An 18263-nucleotide genomic window follows, 5' to 3' on the forward strand; every position below is an offset into this window, starting at 1 on the left:
CTTCTCCCTCTCTCACTCCCCCTGCTTTTGTTCCCTCTCTCTCAATCTCTCTCTGTCAAAGAAACAGAATCTTAAAAAAACAAAACAAAACAATAACTCATTTCCTCCACTCTCTCAACCTCCTCCCTCAGCAAATATTTGTCAGATACATCACCAAGGACAAAATCAGTTCAGCCTGGGAGCTGTTTGTACAATGAGAGTGGAGAGGGACCTGGGGTTGCTCACCCATGTCCTCGCCCTCAGCCTCAATTTCCCCTTCTACAAAGCATGGATCAGATGGTGAGGCCAACATCTTCCTTCTCATCTCTGCACCCTGTTGAGGCCTCCACCCATCCCCAGGTGTGCTTTGGGCTGCGGCTGCAGGACCCCTGAGCCTATGTGCCTGGAGGGTTCCTTACTCTGCAGCCTCCTCCTCTGCCTCCCTGCCTCCAGCCTCACCCTCCTCATCTGACTGTCCTACCAGCAGCTGGGGTCGCCTAAGAGGTAAATCCGACCATATCTCTTCCCAGCGGAAAACCCTCCGGACCAGTGGTCTCCAGCCGGCTGCTGGGCAGGGTCAGCTGGGAAGCTTTGGGCAAGTGCAGCTATGGGGGAGTGGGGCCCTGACAGCTGGCCTTTAAAGTCCCTCAGGAGTTCTGCTGTGCCTTATGGGCTGTGAGACAGGCTCTCAGGGAGGTGGGCCTGCAGAGCCTTTCCTGCCCCTCCAACCTCCAACCACCCCCCACAGACTTCCCAGCTCTCCAGAGCCACAGTTCTTCCTGCCTCTGTTCTTTGTTGCACTCCCCTTCCCTCTGGTCCCACCTGCAGACTTCCCTTCCTCATCCGGCTGCTCCCTGGCCCGGAGCCCCTTGCCCCTGTGCTCTCTGCCTCTCCCTCGAAGGCCCCTGTCTGGCCGGGCACTCCAGAGGTCAGGGTTTGCCTCCAGGGGCTGGGGCCCGGGTTGGAGTGGAGGGTTTGCTCAGAAGAACTCGCTGCACCAACATGGTTTGGTCTGAGGCCTGTGCCTGGCGGGTCTGTGCTGACCTGGGGCCACACAGGAGGGGCCTTGGTTGTGTTTGCTGAGCACAGACGTCCTTCTCAGAGTGATCCAGACTTCCAGAGTCTAGCAAACTGTTCCCACCCGCAGACCACGCCTTGCCTTCCCCCAACCCAAAGCTCCCTAACCCACAGAGACATTTCCTGGCCGCCCATCTGTCTTAGAACTGGGGCAATGTCCTGGGTTTCTGGCGGCTTCCTGGTGATGGTTACCTGGGCCCCTTGGTCTTTCAGTGGTTCCTCTTTGCCCTGCATGGTGTGTAGGAAGGTCCATTTCTTCTGGAAATGGAAGTGGAAGAAATTCCACTTCTTCTGGCCTCCGGTGCTGGACGTGGGAGGGCCCACATGCATGCAGAGGTCTGGCCCAGCCTGCCGGGTGGTGAACTGTGGGTGGCTGGCAACCCAGTACCCTTCCCCACTGTCAGCAGATTATGGCGGAGCATGAGAAGGGCATGGGGGTGGCGGGTGGGGATTTGTGCTGAGGCAGGAACGATTTTCTCTCCCAGCTCAGCTGGCTCAGAGGCTCAGAAGAGACCTGCTTGTCCCTTCCCAGCAAGCTGGGGGCTGGCCCCACACAGACGCAGTCTCCCAGATCCATAACCCCTGGGTGTCTGCTTCCTTGCTGATATTCCTGTTACCCTCCTCCACCACCGAATCCCCATGCTGTAAAGGAGGCCCAGGCACCAGGGATCTTAGGGCGCATGGGGTCTGGAGGCTGGGAAAAAAAATCACCCTGACCTGGTCAGGGTCAGAAGGGGGTTTCTGCATGATGCAACTCACCATCTCCTTTTGGGAATTTACCTTTCCAGATAAATGCAGGGTTAAAAAACAAAATCCAACCCAGTGCATTTGAAGCTCAAACTGGCTTTGTTAAATGATTCAGGAACCAGACAGCACCCAGGTAGCAAGCCAGCTGAGGGGAGCTCCCAGGAGTTGTGCAAAATGAAAGGTCTTCCTATGAAAGAGGGTACAGGGAGATGTTATTAGCAAAAGAAAAGGCTCTTCTAGATGAGCACACTTGACTTTGGGAGGAGGAGGACAAGGGGTCTCATGCCAGTTAGACCACAGCCCAGCTCCTTTATTGGGCTGCTCAGAGCATTCCTGACCGGCTAGGACTAGGGTTTCTGGGGGTGGTTGGAACTGTAGCTAGATTAGCTATGAAGGGCCGGGTTGTGGACTGGGCCAGTGACACCAATTTGGGCCTGTGATTTTGATATAGGAAATGTTAGGGTTTGAAGCTGACAGCCAAGAAAAAACTCTTGACACATGTTCAGTGCAAAATGGTTTTATTAAATCAGGAGGACAGGACCGACCCACAGGCAGAACAAATTGCACTGGGGTCATGAGGAGTGGCCTGTTATATACTTTCAAGTTGGGAGGTGGTTAGTGAGAGCATAGGTCTCTAAGGAATTTTGGAAGCAAGGCTTCCAAGACTTTGAGGGGGCTAGCTGCTGTTGGGAAAATGTCATTTAGTAGTCTAATAAAACCTGAGTCATGAGACCCTTCAGATGGGTATCGGTGGGTCAGACGCTTGGGGGAATGATTGCCAACATGTATCTTGGGGGGCAGAGATAAAGCAAGTTTCCAAAGGAATTTTTATAGGTTAAGGTAGACTCACAGGATCCTGGGGCTCTGGCTAAGGGATTGCCTTTTGCCCTAGTAAAGCATTAACAACAGGACAGCTGAGTCCCTAGAGGAATGTCACTCTGCCTGTTTCCAGGACTTGAAGTCAGTGGGCTGTAGGTAGTTTTTCTTTTTCTTTTTTTTTTTTTTTAAGATTTTATTTATTTATTTGACAGAGAGAGAGAAATCACAAGTAGGCAGAGAGGCAGGCAGAGAGACAGGGGGTAAGCAGGCTTCCTGCTGGGCAGAAAGCCCAATGGGAGACTCCATCCCAGGATCTCTTAACCCACTGAGCCCTTTTTAACAGAGGTTTCTGTTAAATGTTTAAGAGTTAAGAATTGGTCTGGGAATTTAGTTGCCTACCCCCATGTTACCTACATCAAGATCTTAGTGACCTTTAATCAGGCATTCTCTCCTGTGCTCACTCAACCTGGGATCATCTAAACCCCCCCCCTTTTTTTAAAGATTTTATTTATTTGAGAGAGAGAATGAACAAGGGGAGGGAAAGGGAGAAGCAGACTACCCGCTCAGCAGGGAACCTAACAGGACCAGGGATGCTGCCCTGAGCCACCGAGGCACCCCCACTTTTTTTTTTTTAATCCCTACAAAGATCTCCACCAGGAGAGGTCTTTGAGTGGCCTTACTTTGACTTCTGCAACAAGTTTGAAAAGACAAAGTTGGAAGGGAAAAAAACACAGACTCATCACTAAATCTTACAGGGGTGGGGGGCTGGGGGAGCATCTGTGTTTGAGCAAGGAAGGTGACTGTAGGTTTGAGAGTGCCAGCAGGGGTCAGAGCCCTGCAGATGTTGCACTGCTCCCTCCCCGCCGCCTGCCCTGCTGCCCCCACAGCTCCTGGGAGGCCCTCCCCTAGAGAGCACAGGCTGGCCACCCCCTAGGCCCCCAGTCCGGGGTATTTTCCCTGCCAGGTCTTGCCAGGGGAGTCTGGCTGACTCCCCCCTTCATCAGGCTGCTCAGCAATCCTGCCTCATCCTTGGTCCCATCTATCTTCTGCCTGCCCGGCTGTAGTGTAAGAGTCAGGAAGTCCCCTCCCTACCCTTGATTCCTGCCCAAGTTTCTTATCCCCTACTCTGACGGGTGAGCCCTGGGCTTGCCTGTGGCCAGAATCCCCCAACCCTGTCAGCCTCCTCTTAGTAATACCCTCCCACACTCTGACCCCCACTGGCTCTGCTTCTGGGCCACCCAGGCTGGCTCTGCTGAGTTGCAAGCTGAGCCAGTGGCCCCCCACCCCGTTGAGACAGTCATGAGCCCTGTTGTGACAGCCCCTGAACACTCTTCCTTCCTTTTCACCAAGTGTCACAACGGGATGTCTTACTTCGGGATGCCCTCTGGGAGGCACCACTGGCTGACTGGAAACATAGAGTCTTATCCTAGGAGGGCCTTGTCCAGTGCAGCAGAGTGGACTGACCTTTCCTTACTCCCAAATGATCCCCTGCAGGAGATGTGGGAAAGGCAGTGTGTCCAAAGCAGAAAGGACTGCCAGGCTGGGGCTGAGCCCGCTGAGTGTAACTGGCTTCCTCTCCCCTCCACCCTGATCTGCAGGCTCTGTGCAGGGCTTCCCTCGGTGCCTGGGCCTGCAGGCATCCCCAGCAACAGCCGCCCCCCCCCACTCCCATGCCACCCATGGGGCTACCTCTGGGGACCGAGGGAGGGGCAGCTCTGTGCCCAGGGCGTTCTAGCTCAGTCACAGTCTACTACCCCTCCCTGTGGTTCTTGCAGACTGAGTCCTCAACATCCACAATCAGGAAACAAAGAGGAGTCCACTTTCGGGTCTGGAAATCCCTGCACCCATGGGGCCACCCTGCAAGGCACAGGGAGAGAGCATGCAGGGGTTTCTGGGGGCCTAGCAGGGTGGGACGGGGCAGCCCTTCATCTGGTCTGCTAGCTGGCAGTGTCTGCCTCCCAGACCCGTCACTGCTGTGTGTTTGGGGAGTGGGACATAGGTGCATGGCTATCCTCCACGAAGTGTTCTGCAAAGCGCCATGGAAGCAAAACACTGCTTAGTCCGACATTCCCTCGTGCAACCTCCCTCCCGCTGGCCCGCCAGATGTGGCCCACCAGATGTGGCTGGACAGGACCACTCCACCCATTCCTTAGTCACTCAACAAACATTCGCCAGGCACCCTTTTACCCTGCTGACCCGACCCGTCAAGGGTGGGGGCTGGGGGAGGGCTTCAGGCAGGAAGTCGTGCCGGCGCAATTTCTGGGGAACTGAGCAGCGCACGGGGTGGGCGGGGTGCGGGAAGGGGCAGGGCTTGCCATCCCTCCCACCCTCTGAGTCAATACCAGGCTGGGCCTTATAAAGCTCCAAGAAGCTGCCCTGGGAAAGTTTCCTCCGTCGAGCCAGCTCCCAGAAGGAAGGTGGGTCCAAGTCCAGCACCATGACAGAACTGGAGACAGCCATGGGCATGATCATTGACGTCTTTGCCCGCTACGCGGGTGTGGAGGGCAGCAAGCAAAGCCTGACCAAGGGGGAGCTGAAGGTGCTCATGGAGAAGGAGCTCCCGGGCTTCCTGCAGGTGAGGGGGCAGAGCCTGGGGCGGGGAGGGTCAGGGAGGACGGTGGGCTGGCGGGCAGGAGAAAGGAGGTTAGGAGAGGGCCAAGGGGCTGCAGAAGGAGCAGCTGGAAGGCAAGACCACCAGCCAAGGAGCAGATCTGTTGCCCTCGGAACTGAGGTCTCTAGGAGCAGGGAGCTGGAGTAGCCAGCTCAGTCCCTGACACATGAAGTTAGAGCCACCAGGATTCTTTCTCAGCAGGGCCCCAGTGGCAAAGCTAGGGGTGGGGGGTGGTTTGCAAACCTGAACCTGAGCAGTAGGGATGTGAGGCTGGGTTTGCTGGTCCCTCACCGCTGCACCCCTCCGAGGCTGCTGGCCATGAACACCCCTGCCCTCCTGTCTGCTTGGCTGTGTCCTCCCAGCATTCCCCACCCCCAAGTGGTGTTAGCAGGGCTGATAGGGGTACAGATGGGAGGAGGTCCCACCTGGCACTTATCAGCCTGGAGCCCCTGGACCTGGATCTGCCCAAGGGAGACCTCCTCAGGGACCTCAAAACAGAGGGGCTCCCTTCTTGGTCCTCCTTTCCCCATTATGCTCCTCTCGGTTCTGGACCCTCTGGCTGCCTCTTCTGGCTCCGTCCCCTTCCCCCTCCCTCCTTCTTCCCCTTTCCTCCTTCCTCCACTTTCCCTCCCCTCCCTCCTCCCCTCCCCTTCCTCCCCTCTTCCCCCTCCCTTCCACTCTCCCCCTCTTCCCTCTTCTCTCCTCCTCCCTCCCTCCCTCCTCCCCTCTTTTCCTTCCCTTCCTCTCTCCCCCTTTCCCCTCCCCTTTTTCTTCCTCCTCTCTCCTTTACCCCGCCCTCCCCTTCCCCCTCCTTTCTTCTCTCCCTCCCTTCCTCCAGGTCCTCACCCTTGCCCCACTCCTTCCCTCTCTCCCTCCCCTCCTCTTCCCTTCCCTTTCCTTACTGTCCTTCTCTTCCCCTCTGCTCTTCAATTACAGCTCCCCTTCTTCCCCACTCCTCCCCTTCCCCTCTTGCCTCCTCCCTGACCCCACCAAACCCCAGGTCCTGCCCTCTAATGGATCTACCCTGAGCTGATTCTTGAAAATGGAAGCCTAAGATTTTTAGCCTTCAAACACACTGAGCGCTTCAGTATGTAAAGGCAGTGAGGGTATAGATCTTTAAATGAAGTTTATTTGTTTTTGTCTCTTATAAATGGGTTTGTGGTAGAAAATATAAAAATACAGAAACGTGGAGGCAAGAAATCCCCTCCCCCCAGCACACTCTCCCTCTCCCTTTCGCCTTTTCCCCAGTCAAAAGCTCAAATCTAATGTGTATGAAATTCTAAATATGCAATTTAATTTCCTTTTGAACTTTTTATCACCGCAAACAGTCTCAAACCCGGATGCTTACTGAACGACCCTGCCCCAGTTAGGAATTGGTCATGGTGCAGATGTTCTGATAACGAGTCAAGTTGGAGTCTAACCCATGGAGATTTTGAACCCAAAAGCTGGGGGTTGCTGGAGGGGCAGAGGCAGGTGGCCCGGGAACACAATTTGAGAACCGGTGGCTAAGCCTGGGATCCTCAGCAAGGTGCCTGTAAAAGCTAGGGCTCAGGGCCATAGGCCCCCAGGCCTCCAGCTGATGGGGAAGCCCACCTCCTGGTGCAGTTGGGAGCTGCCATCCTGGGAGGCTGTTGGAGCCCCAGTGTGGGTGACTGGGGGTGGGGTGTCTCCAGTGAGGCTGGGGACCCCCTGCCGGCATGGTGGCAGCTCTGGCAGAAGGCCTGGGGCCTCAGCACCCCTGCCCACCCCTCCTCCCCACCTCTCACCCCAGCTTGGATTTACCCCTTCTGAGGATCAGAGGCTTGTGGCCGGGACGGGTGTGCAGTGCATGGCCCAGACGTGATCTCCTAAAGTGACCCCACCAGGCTGGCAGCACATCCTGGGGGTGGTCCCCCTTCTAAAGCATCTTAAACAGTCCAAAGACACCCCCTTCCAAACTTGCCAATAAGACAAACGCTGCCTCCTAGCTGCACCACACAATTCCGATTGGCCCTAAACCCAACTGTGGCTCCTGGCCTCCTGGAGCCCAGTGACACAACCTGTCGGTGTCCCTCCACCCTTCCCCCACCCCCCCACCAGGCAGCAGTGCATGGGCCTCTCACCCACTGACCCCGGCCTCTGTCTCTAGACTAAAAGGGACAGGGACGCCGTGGACAAACTGCTCAAAGACCTGGATGCCAACGGGGACGCCGAGGTGGACTTCAGCGAGTTCATCGTGTTTGTGGCCACACTCACGGCCGCCTGCCACAAGTACTTCGAGCAGGCTGGGCGCCCCTGATGTCCTGCAAGCCCAGAACCCCAGCGGGCCTGGGGGGGTAGGGGGTGGGCAGGGAGCAGCCCCTGGCTTCCAGAACCCTGTGCTCCATGGCCTCCAGCTGCCCCTGTGATCAGTAAAATGTGTGTGAAATGTTCCTGGTCTGGTGGACATGGATTACTTCTTGACCCCCTCAGTGCCCCCACCCCAGCACAGTGAGTTCTCTGATTTGTTGCTTCCTGCTCCTGCCCAGTAGGGAGCTGCAGAAGGAAAGGACTCGGATCATTTGGTCAGGTGGACCACCTCCTTACTGCCCCCTGCCAGTGGGGCCCTGTCCCTGCTTTTGTGGGTGGCTCAGCACCGAGGAAGCATCATGCCCTGGACTGTGGAGGTACACGGGCCACACATCCCTCCACCCAGGCTGCCAGACAGCCACTCATCAGACCTCAGCCCCTGCATGTCCAAACAAGTCACATTCTTAAATGCATGGGGGTTTTTGTTTCTTCGAGTTTTTTTTTTGGGAGGGGGGTTGGGTTTTTTGGCCACAAAAAAGGGAGCCTGATGTGGGACTCAATCCCAAGACCCTGGGATCACCTGGGCTGGAGGCAGATGCTTAACCCACTGAGCCACCCAGGCGTCCCAGTAAAATGAATTTTTAAAATGGTTCTCAGCAGGGACCTGACATAGGCCCACCCACTGCTGACTGGAAAGGAGCAGGAGAGACCTGAAGCCACAGTAGGCAGGGGGGTCAGTTAGGAGAGTGCTGCACCAGCAGCCTAGGGCAGTGGGAAGGGGTCTATGAATCCAGGGTACACTCTTGTCAGAGAATCAATGTGCCTCATTGACAGCATGAGGAAGGAGGAAGGGGTTGCTGAGAAAGAGGGATGAATCAAGAAGCACACTAAAGTTTCTGCCTTAGAAACTTTGGTTTGAGTTATGTGCACTTATGGTAAGCAGACACAACTACATTTTTTTTTTAAGATTTATTTATTTTTGAGAGAGAGGGAAAGGGAGAGAATCTCAAGCAGATTCTGACATGAGGCTCAATCTCATGACCTGAACCGAGACCAAGTTTCTGACGCCCCAGGTGCCCCACAATTAAATGTAATGTACGTATCGAATTGATACTCATTCAGTGAGTATTAGGCACCAGCCACATGGCAGCCAAGCATTCATCTTTGTGCTGGATATGTAGCAGTAAACAAAATTCCTGTCTTCGGGGGCTGACATTCCAAGCAGAGAGGTCAGACAATACACAAATTAATAATCACGTGTCAGGTAGTGAGAAGCAAAATTAAGGAGCAGAGAGAGTAACAGGGATGGCAGTGCTGTCTGAAAGAGCATAAGCGGGCCTCTCTGGTTAGGCCACCTGGAAGCCGACACTGGAAAAGGTGGCTCAGTGAGCTGTGTGGGTATGGGACACTCAACCTGTTCTCAGAAGAATCAAAAGTATTGTTCTGTATTGTATTGCAACAAAACATGAGTGAAAAGGCAGGCTCACAAGCCAGCTGACGCAAGTGACCGCTGGAGAATTTCCCGGGCCTTCTGGAAGAGAACACAGAATCTCGGACTTCACGGCAAGGGGAGTCTGGGCACCACCGGCTCATCCGTGACAAATGATTTCGGAGCTGCTGACAGCAGGCGATTCAAATTTTCTAGCTGACCTGGAAGTGGGTTCAGTTCCACGGATCCAGAATCCGACTAGGGGCAAATGTATGAGTTAAAGCAGGAAATGCACACAAGGCCCCGTAGGCCTCTCCATTACACTGCGTCACAAACACGAGGGAAGACGCTCAGCTTGTCGCCACAGTGCTCTGCCTTAGAGTCAGGGGTCCAAAATGATTCAGACTTTAAAGTTCTGACCACAAAGGAGGCTTAGCATCGAGCCCTAGGCCAATGAAGAGATGAAATGCACCCTAATGGAGGAGTATAATCTGTAGTCAGTTAATTAAGGGGAAAATCTATGCACGTGCATGCGCGCGCGCGCGCACACACACACACACACACACACACACACAAGTATGGCAAGTTTTACACCAACACATTTGTTTTTAAATCAGTGAAGCAACTTACAACTAAGTTTTGTAATCAGGGTCCACGATATCTCAAAGAGGGGTGCTCCTTGAGCCCACTCCCTGAATTAAGAGAATGTGGAGCAAGTGGCCTGTGGTGTACATCAAAAGGAATGAGAAATAACTCTTGCAGGCTGTATGCCCCAAGACTCTGGGGGGACCTGTTAGCACAGTTTAACCTAGCTGCCTTGACTGACACAGATAGACACTGACTCTCGTCCCCAGGTAAGCCTAGCGGGTCCTCCCTACTCCCCTGCTCCAGGTCAGGCTCTCAACTCCCATGTGCACCAGCCCCCATATTCTCGCCTTCACCCAAGCCCCAATGACATACAGACTGCAGGCAGTGAGTAAGCCTCCCACGCTACACACATGACCCCCAACATTCCCTCGCTCCTGGGTCTCAAAGGCTCCCGGCACTATTTCTGTTCCTGCTCCAGACCTCAGAAGGCCAGGAGCATGGACAAGAATTCCACGGACAGAAACGGTTTCTGTAAAGGACTCTCTTGTGCCCAGGTACTCTATGATAAAAGTACACAGTCATCCAAGACATGTATCTCAGCTTGTCTCCATGAACACATGCTTGCTCCAATCAAATCATGTGTAGCAATTCTGGAAATCGCACCCTGCCTGTCCTATGGCTTTGAGCATCCATCAGCACAGGCCAATGCAGATGAATTAACTCCCTGAAGAAGCCTCTCTCCTCAGCCTGCCCCTCTCACCTGGCTCCCACAGTGTCCTCCAGAGTCTCCCCAGGGCTGCAGCTCCCATGGTTCCGAGCTCCAGGGGGCCCCCACTGGGTTCTACTCTCAGGGGTTGTACTCCACGCTCAGGGCAAGTCGTTTGCTCTAAAGAGCTTTTTCTAAAGAGCTTTTCCATAAGTGCTCAGTCCCTCCTTGTGCTCCCACAGGATACTCAAGCACATGGCAGTGCAATTACTCGTCCCAGCTCTTCCCTATCCGGGACTTTCCTTCATGCTCCTGGTGCCTCAGGTGGGACAGAAAGCATGTTCTATTCCCACTGAGAGACTAAACATACCGCAGCTGCTGAGAAGCAAGGCCAGAGACGAGACGATGGCCTGAAGTTCATCTCTGTTAAAAGCTGAGAGTTCTGTCAACCTGTCCTCACACCACCTGCTGTAAGCAATTCTCCCTCCCAGTTTCAGGCTCACAAGAACCCCAAACTTCAAGCAGCTCGGTCCCGCTTGCTGGTGGCAGCGCTGAAAGAAGCGTGTCCATTTCAAAAGAAATGGATTAACACACACACTGGCTTTGGTCTTCTGAACAACATCTTTATTTGAAAAACGATTTTCTATAGATAAACACACACAATGGCTTTGGTCTTCTGAGCAACATCTTTATTTGAAAAAAGATTTTCTACAGATCTTTGTTTTTTCAAGGCAAATGAACACTTATCAAACACATGTCTGATTTGAACTCAAGAGGTCTTATCTTCCCGGGGCACAGCTGGACTGGCCAGGAAACACACAGACCCAGGCCCAAGACCCAGGAATACTTGATCATTCAAAGGAACACAAAGGATCCAAGCCCGTTAACTTATGCCCAGACAAGTAGCTTGTTTAGGCGTGTACAAGCCACTGATCAACACCATCCTAACCACAGAAACACCAGATGTACCTAATGAAATCTCTAATGAAAGAAAGACATTTTGGGGATGCCTGGGTGGCTCAGTCAGTTAGGCATCTGCCTTTGGCTCAAGTCATGATCCCAGGGTCCTGGGACTGACCCCGCATTGGGCTCCTTGTAGAGTGGGGAGCCTGCTTCTCCCTCTGCCTGTGGCTCCCGCTACTTGTGCGCTCTGTCTCTCTGACAAATAAAATCTTAAAAAACAAAGAAAGAAAGAAAGATATTTTTCAAATTCTAAGTCTCTCGAAATTGAACAGACAGACCTCTGTGGGACCAGAGTAACTAAGTAAGCCTGTGAACACAACTTCACCTCCAAACCACCAACAGCATCCACCTGCTGAGACACCCCCGACCAAATTTTGCACTTAAAAACCCTCACCTGTAAGTCATCGGGCAGTTTGGGACTTGAAGCCTTAGCTCCCTGTTCTCCAATAAATAGCCTACCTTTCCTCACTGCAAAATCTCCATGTCAGTCTTTTACTGGCTTGCTGTGCATCCGAGGGAAGAATTCTCTTTTGGCTCGCTTACACAACCACTGACCCTGAGGGAGACTGTCGCATGCAGATAAGAAACATACAAAAACAGAATAAACAAGCTACTTCAGCTTTCTTGTGGTGTCAGCCCAGGTGACCAGCATCCATCAGCTGTGAACCTAAAGCAGAACTGGAAGAAATTCACCATCAAGACACGGAGTCTCAGATTTCTGCATCCTGGTGTTAAAAATTAAAAAAAAAAAAAAAAAAAAAAAAAAAGAACCATCCACAAGAATGCCTCTGAAAGAGTCCTCTGACACTGCCTCCTCCTAGAAGAACCTGGAAAGTTCTAGTCCAGGCCTACAGCTTCACATTTCTCTGTTTCTTTCCCGTGTTCTCACCAGCCCCTATTTTGCTCAATGGCCAAGCTTTCTTCCCATCCCTGCCACCACCCTCCTCAGTGCTAGGGCGGCTCTACCTCCAGCAACTGTCCCTCCGGAGGTGACTTTTCAGTTTCACAAAGACAAACCCCAAGTTATTCCAATGTTTCTCTAATTACCAGCGGAGTCAGGAGGAGCCACAAAAAATCACTGTCTGCTCTAGCACCTGTCCCAGCTAGCATGGACCCATTTTCCTCTCAACCTCAACTTTGCTCCCCCTGCCCAATTTCGGACTCAGTGAGACTGAAGCTTCACCTTCACTGCTGCAGCAGGACGACCACCCAGACGCTACTGAATCTGGCTGTGGCACGGCCAGGCCCCGCCAACGCCCCGCCTCACCGCCCGCGCTCCTTCAGGACGACTCGCTTCTCTCTATCCGCCGCACCAGCTCCACCAGCATCTCTGCCATCTTCGCGATCTCCTTGGCCTTCTCCTCGGCCTTCTCGCATCTCTTGGCCGCCCTGCCGTCCACGCCGTCGCCGGGGTTCTGCAGATGGTTGAGGGCGCTCTCCTCCGAGGCCTCCACCTGCGTTTTGATCTGGATGAGCATATTGTCCATCTCCCACAGCTTGCTCCTGTTCCGCAGGTAGGCTCTGCCGTGCTCCCGCGTGAGGGCCGCGATGTCCTCGCGCATCTCGCTGATGACGGGCAGGAGGAACTGCTCGAAGTCCTCCTCGGGCTCCAGCACTTCCACCTCCTCGGGCTCCGCCAGCCCGACGATGTCCAAGGGCCGCATCTGTCCTGCCACTTCTCCGTGCCCGCGCCCCTGGGGACGGGCGCGGGCATGAACCGTTCCTGCGGCCGTCCGCGCGTCAACAGTTCTCCCGAACTATCTACTCCTCCCTCCTCAGAGCCGCTCCGGGAAAGAACCCGGAGCAGATCCCGCACCTAGGCCCGGCCAACAAGAGGTACTCCCGGCCGGGGCCGGCGGTGGGACTGTTTGCGGCACTTTCACGACGTGGCCCGGCCCCCTTACGGCCGTGACTGGGACCGACCCGTGGCGGGCGCGCGCACACTGATGGGCCTCTGTCGCGGGCGCGCGCACGCCCACCGCCCCCAGCTTCCGTCCCCGCCCCGCCCCCCAATCAGCCTTTGGGATCCTCCCGGTACCTCGCATATCTCCTCTGTGAGGGCATCCCAGGCTTTTACTTTCACTTTGTTTTTTTTTTTTTTAAGTGAAAGCAATTTTCCCTCCCTAGTGTTTAAATCAGACAGGCTGATGTTTACAGCTCTTACTATCCAGCAACGCACTACTCTAAGTGCTTAGTTTAATTCACTTAACCTCACAGCAAAGCTGATAGATGAAAAACTGGCTAAAAAACTCTCTTACGGCGGCCCCTGGGTGGCTCAGGTCATGGTCTAAGGGTCCTGAGATGGAGCCCCGCATTGGGCTCTCTGCTCAGTGGGGAGCCTGCTTCCCCCTCTCTCTGCCTGCCTCTCTGCCTGCTTGTGATCTCTCTCTCTCTCTCTCTCTGTCAAATAAATAAATAAAAATCCTAAAAGCAGCAACAACAACAAAACACGTGCTTATGGTCAGAATTTGAACCTGAGCCATTTGGGTCTACTCTTTCTTTTCTTCTCTTTTTTTTTTTTTTTAAAAGATTTTATTTATTTATTTGACAGACAGAGATCACAAGTAGGCAGAGAGGCAGGCAGAGAGAGAGGGGGGTAAGCAGGCTCCCCGCCGAGGAGAGAGCCCGATGCAGTGCCGGATGCAGGGCGGATGAGGGCGGATTCCAGGACCTCGAGATCATGACTCCAGCCAAAGGCAGAGGCCCAACCCACTGAGCCAGGCAGGTGCCCCTACAGTTGCTCATCTTAATGAGCACACATACTTCCTCTTCTGGGACAGGGCCCTTAAGTCAAAAACCCAGGATTCTTCTTTTTTATTTAATTTTTTAATAAGCATATAATGTATTATTAGCTCCAAGGGTACAGGTCTGTGAATTGCCAGGTTTACACACTTCACAGCACTCACCATAGCACATACATCTCCCCAATGTCCATAACCCCACCACCCTCTCCCACACCAACCCTCTTGTGAGATTAAGAGTCTCTTATGGTTTGTCTCCCTCCCTTCCTGCCCCCAACCCCCCCGTGTTGCATCTCCACTTCCTCATATCAGAGAGATCATGTGATAGTTGTCTTTCTCCGATTGACTTATTTCGCTAAGCATAATACCCTCTAGTTCCATCCGTGTCATCACAAATGGCAAGAGTTTATTTTTTTTGGTGGCTGCATAGTATTCCATTGTATATATATCCCACATCTTCTTTATCCATTCATCTGTTGATGGACATCTAGGTTCTTTCCATAGTTTGGCTATTGTGGACATTGCTGCTATAAACATTCGGGTACACATACCCCTCCGGATCACTATGTTTGTATATTTAGGGTAAATACCCAGTAGTGCAATTGCTGGGTCATAAGGTAGCTCTATTTTCAATTTTTTGAGGAACCTCCATGATGTTTTCCAGAGTGGTTGCACCAGCTTGCATTCCCACCAGCTACACCAGCTTGGTGTAGGAGGATTCCCCTTCTCCGCATCCTCGCCAGCATCTGTCATTTCCTGACTTGTTAATTTTAGCCATTCTGACTGGTGTGAGGTGGTATCTCATTGTGGTTTTGATTTGTATTTCCCTGATGCCAAGTGATGTGGAGCACTTTTTCATGTGTCTGTTGGCCATCTGGATGTCTTCTTTGCAGAAATGTCTGTTCATGTCCTCTGCCCATTTCTTGATTGGATTATTTGTTCTTTGGGTGTTGAGTTTGATAAGCTCTTTATAGATTTTGGATACTAGCCCTTTACCTAATATGTTGTTTGCAAATATCTTCTCCCATTCTGTCAGTTGTCTTTTGGTTTTGTTAACTGTTTCCTTTGCTGTGCCAAAGCTTTTGATCTTGATGAAGTCCCAATAGTTCATTTTTGCCCTCGCTTCCCTTGCCAAAAACCCAGGATTCTAACTGCTCTTTTCTCACCCCTTGCTCCCAGCTTTTTGTCCTGGGTGGATTTTTCTCCCACTGCCTTGGATTGTTCTAGTCAGTAGGTTTTTGTTCTCTGTTTTAGGTAGGGTAACTGAAGGGACTCATTTTAGAAAGGTCCTGTCTCTGTTGTTTCTGTTTAGGCCACAAGTACTTATGTTCTGTATTCTGCACCCAGTTAAACTAAACAAGCGATGTTCCCACTTCAAAGGGGAAACAAGAGAGATAATCATTCTCTGAGGTTTTTAAAAAAGAATTTATTTGTTTGACACAAAGAGACACAAAGAGAGAGGGAGCACAAGCAGGGGAAGCGGGAGAGGGAGAAGCAGGCTTCCTGCTGAGCAGGGAGCCCGATGTCTGGACTGATCCCAAGACCCTGGAATCATGACCTAAGCTGAAGGCAGAAACTTAACAACTGAGCCACCCAGGCACCCTATTCTCTGAATTTTTGTCCTAGGCCCCCAAACACCTGATAACATCTAAGAAGAGCCAGATCCCAAACATGTTCCCAGGACATTAACTTTGAACAAGACTTGGCAGATGCTGGCATCAGTAACCCCTACCTTCAATGATTTATAGAATAACACCTATTACTCACCTGCCACTCACCTTTGATCGGACCCTACTCTGGATTCCTGAAGGAATAGTTGCCCTAGATCCCTTTCCAATATGAACCCCTAGACCCAAGCCAGGAAGAGACTCATTCTCCTTTCCTTTCTGAGTCTCCCAGTCTGTCTGCTAAATTCTGTTTCTCACACTATTTAATAAACTGTTTTTACTTTCTCTGGCCTGTGTTTGATTTCTGTCCCATGCAAAGTTGGTCCTGCAGGGACCCCTGAACTCCCTCTGGGTTCTTGGACCCAACCTACCTGCATCATCTTCACCAGACTGTAAGCAACCTAAGATAAAGGGCCACTTCTGATTCGGCTCTGTCCTCAGCCCCTCTTGGCAGCCTGGACACAAGTAGGGCCTTAGGGAATATTTTAGAGATAAGGCCTCCTTTCATAAAATATAAGCACCTCTGTCTATTGGAGGCTCCTTGACAGTGGGTTCTGGTCTCTGTCCTTAACACCTATAGGACCTGAAAAACAGCAGGGGACCAGTAAAATTAAGCTTTAACATTCATTTAACAAAAAATGTTTGAGCACCAAGAGTATGCCATTGTGGAATGGATGGAGTCTCTTTGCAGGCTTGTTCAGTGAGTGTCCCACTAGCTGAACTTTGGAGGGATTCTGCTTACAATAGTGCCACAGATTAGAGCTTCGGTATTCCAGTCTTTAAGTAAAAACCGGTGATCCCAGCCTGAATATCCATCGATGGGAAGATATGTAAGTGAGGTGATGTGCAGGAAAGTGATTTGCAAATACCAAAGCACCAGCAGATATAAGTGGTGATAGTGTAATAGTAATTATGACAGTGAATGGAGGTTGTTTGTGCTAAAGGTTTTGAAGTCAGAAACATCCTGCATTAGGTGCTCCTAGTCTCTCCAGTTACTTGTTCTGTGGCCTTGGACAAGCTGGCTAACTCGAACACATATCTCTGAGGTCAGTTTCCACCTGCTACTCTAAACTGGGCATTGGACATATGATCCGTAATGATCATCTCACGATCCTTATCGTCCCATAATAATTACGTGATATGGTTTGCCCAAGATTTTGTATCTTGCTCGTCTCCTGCCTAGTGCAGCCACAGCTCGTGGTCCCAAGGGTATCTGAAGCAGTAGTATTGGCTGCTGGATAAACTGACCAGTGTGTTTGCTCCTCACCTGTCTACTGGCCCCATAAGCTGAGAGAATGTCTGCCTCTTAATCATTTTCCTAAGGAACAGACTTAAGTATGCCCTAATAGGAGATGAAGTAAAGATCTGTATGCAGCATTTTATTAAGAATGATGGCAATATCCAAGCTGATATAATGTATCCTACTAGTTTTATGGGTATCATCAGAGTGACAAGACTGGGGGAGAATTTCCATCTGATGTATGACACCAAGGATCACTTTGCTGTTCATTGGATTACACCTGAGAAGGTCAAGTTTAAGTTGTGCAAAGTGAGGAAGATCTTTGTGGGGACAAAAGAAATCCCTCATCTGGTGACTCACGATGCTTGCTCCATCCGCTGTCCTGAGCCCCTCATTAGCATGAATGACACCATTAAGATTGATTTGGGAGACTGGAGAGATTACTGATTTCATCAAGTGCGACACTGGCTAACTGTGTAGGGTGACCAGAGTGCTAACCTGGGAAGAACTGGTGTGATCACCAACAGAGAGAGACACCCTAGTTCTTCAGATACTGTTCACGTGAAAGATGCCAATGGCAACTGATTTGCCACTCAACTCTCTTAACATTTTTGTTATTGGCAAAGGGAACAAATCATGGATTTCTCTTCCCCAGGGAAAGGGTATCCACCTCACCAGAAAGAGACAAGAGACTGGCAACCAAACAGAGCAGTGGGTAAAATGGTCCCTAGGTGATTTGATTGGAAGACTATAGCTAATTAAAGATCATACAGCACACACACACACAAAATGATTTGTATCTTGTATCCTGAGTGTCCCCTTTCGCTCTCCAGACATTCCTGGTTTGATGAATTAGAATTTATTAAAGGGATATAGATAATAAAGGATTCACATTCAAACTGTATTGAGAATGTCTATAGATCAATAAGGAAAAGACAAATAACTCAATTTAAAAACCGGCAAGATGGGACACCTGGGTGGCTTAGTCAGTTAAGTATCTGCATTCAGCTGGGGTCATGATCCCAGACTCCTGGGATCGAGTCCCACATTGCTCCTTGCTCAGCAAGGAACCGCTTCTCTCTCGTCCTGCCACTCCCCCTGGTTGTGATCTGACAAGTAAATAAATAAAATATTTTTTAAAAAATTAAAATGGGGCGCCTGGGTGGCTCAGTGGGTTAAGCCTCTGCCTTCAGCTCAGGTCATGATCTCAGGGTCCTGGGATGGAGCCCGCATTGGGCTCCCTGCTCAGCAGGGAGCCTGCTTCCTCCTCTCTCTCTGTCTTTCTCTCTCTGCCTGCCTCTCTGCCTACTTGTGATCTCTGTCAAATAAATAAATGAAATCTTTTAAAAAAATAAATAAAAATAAAAATGGGCAAGACTTGAGCCAGCACTTCAAAAGAGGGAGTATCCACATGGCCAATAAATATAC

General features: G+C 51.5%; 2 protein-coding genes and 1 pseudogene across 2 annotated transcripts; 2 read left to right on the forward strand and 1 right to left on the reverse strand.

Moving 5' to 3' along the window:
• The first annotated feature begins 4952 nt into the window (after positions 1-4952).
• LOC122889980 (S100 calcium binding protein P) lies at positions 4953-7644 on the forward strand. Its single transcript, XM_044225619.1, has 2 exons — positions 4953-5197; positions 7362-7644. The coding sequence occupies exons 1-2, from the start codon at positions 5060-5062 to the stop codon at positions 7509-7511; spliced, it is 288 nt and encodes a 95-aa protein (XP_044081554.1). The 5' UTR covers positions 4953-5059; the 3' UTR covers positions 7512-7644.
• A 3726-nt stretch (positions 7645-11370) lies between these two features.
• On the reverse strand, positions 11371-12866 carry LOC122889984 (MORF4 family-associated protein 1-like). The gene has a single exon (XM_044225624.1). The coding sequence runs from the start codon at positions 12849-12851 to the stop codon at positions 12468-12470; it is 384 nt and encodes a 127-aa protein (XP_044081559.1). The 5' UTR covers positions 12852-12866; the 3' UTR covers positions 11371-12467.
• Positions 12867-16413: 3547 nt separating this feature from the next.
• On the forward strand, positions 16414-17554 carry LOC122890236 (annotated as a pseudogene).
• The last annotated feature ends 709 nt before the right edge of the window (positions 17555-18263 follow it).

This window comes from Neovison vison, chromosome 11 (assembly GCF_020171115.1).
Source record: "Neovison vison isolate M4711 chromosome 11, ASM_NN_V1, whole genome shotgun sequence".
NCBI classification, from domain to species: Eukaryota; Metazoa; Chordata; class Mammalia; order Carnivora; family Mustelidae; genus Neogale; species Neogale vison.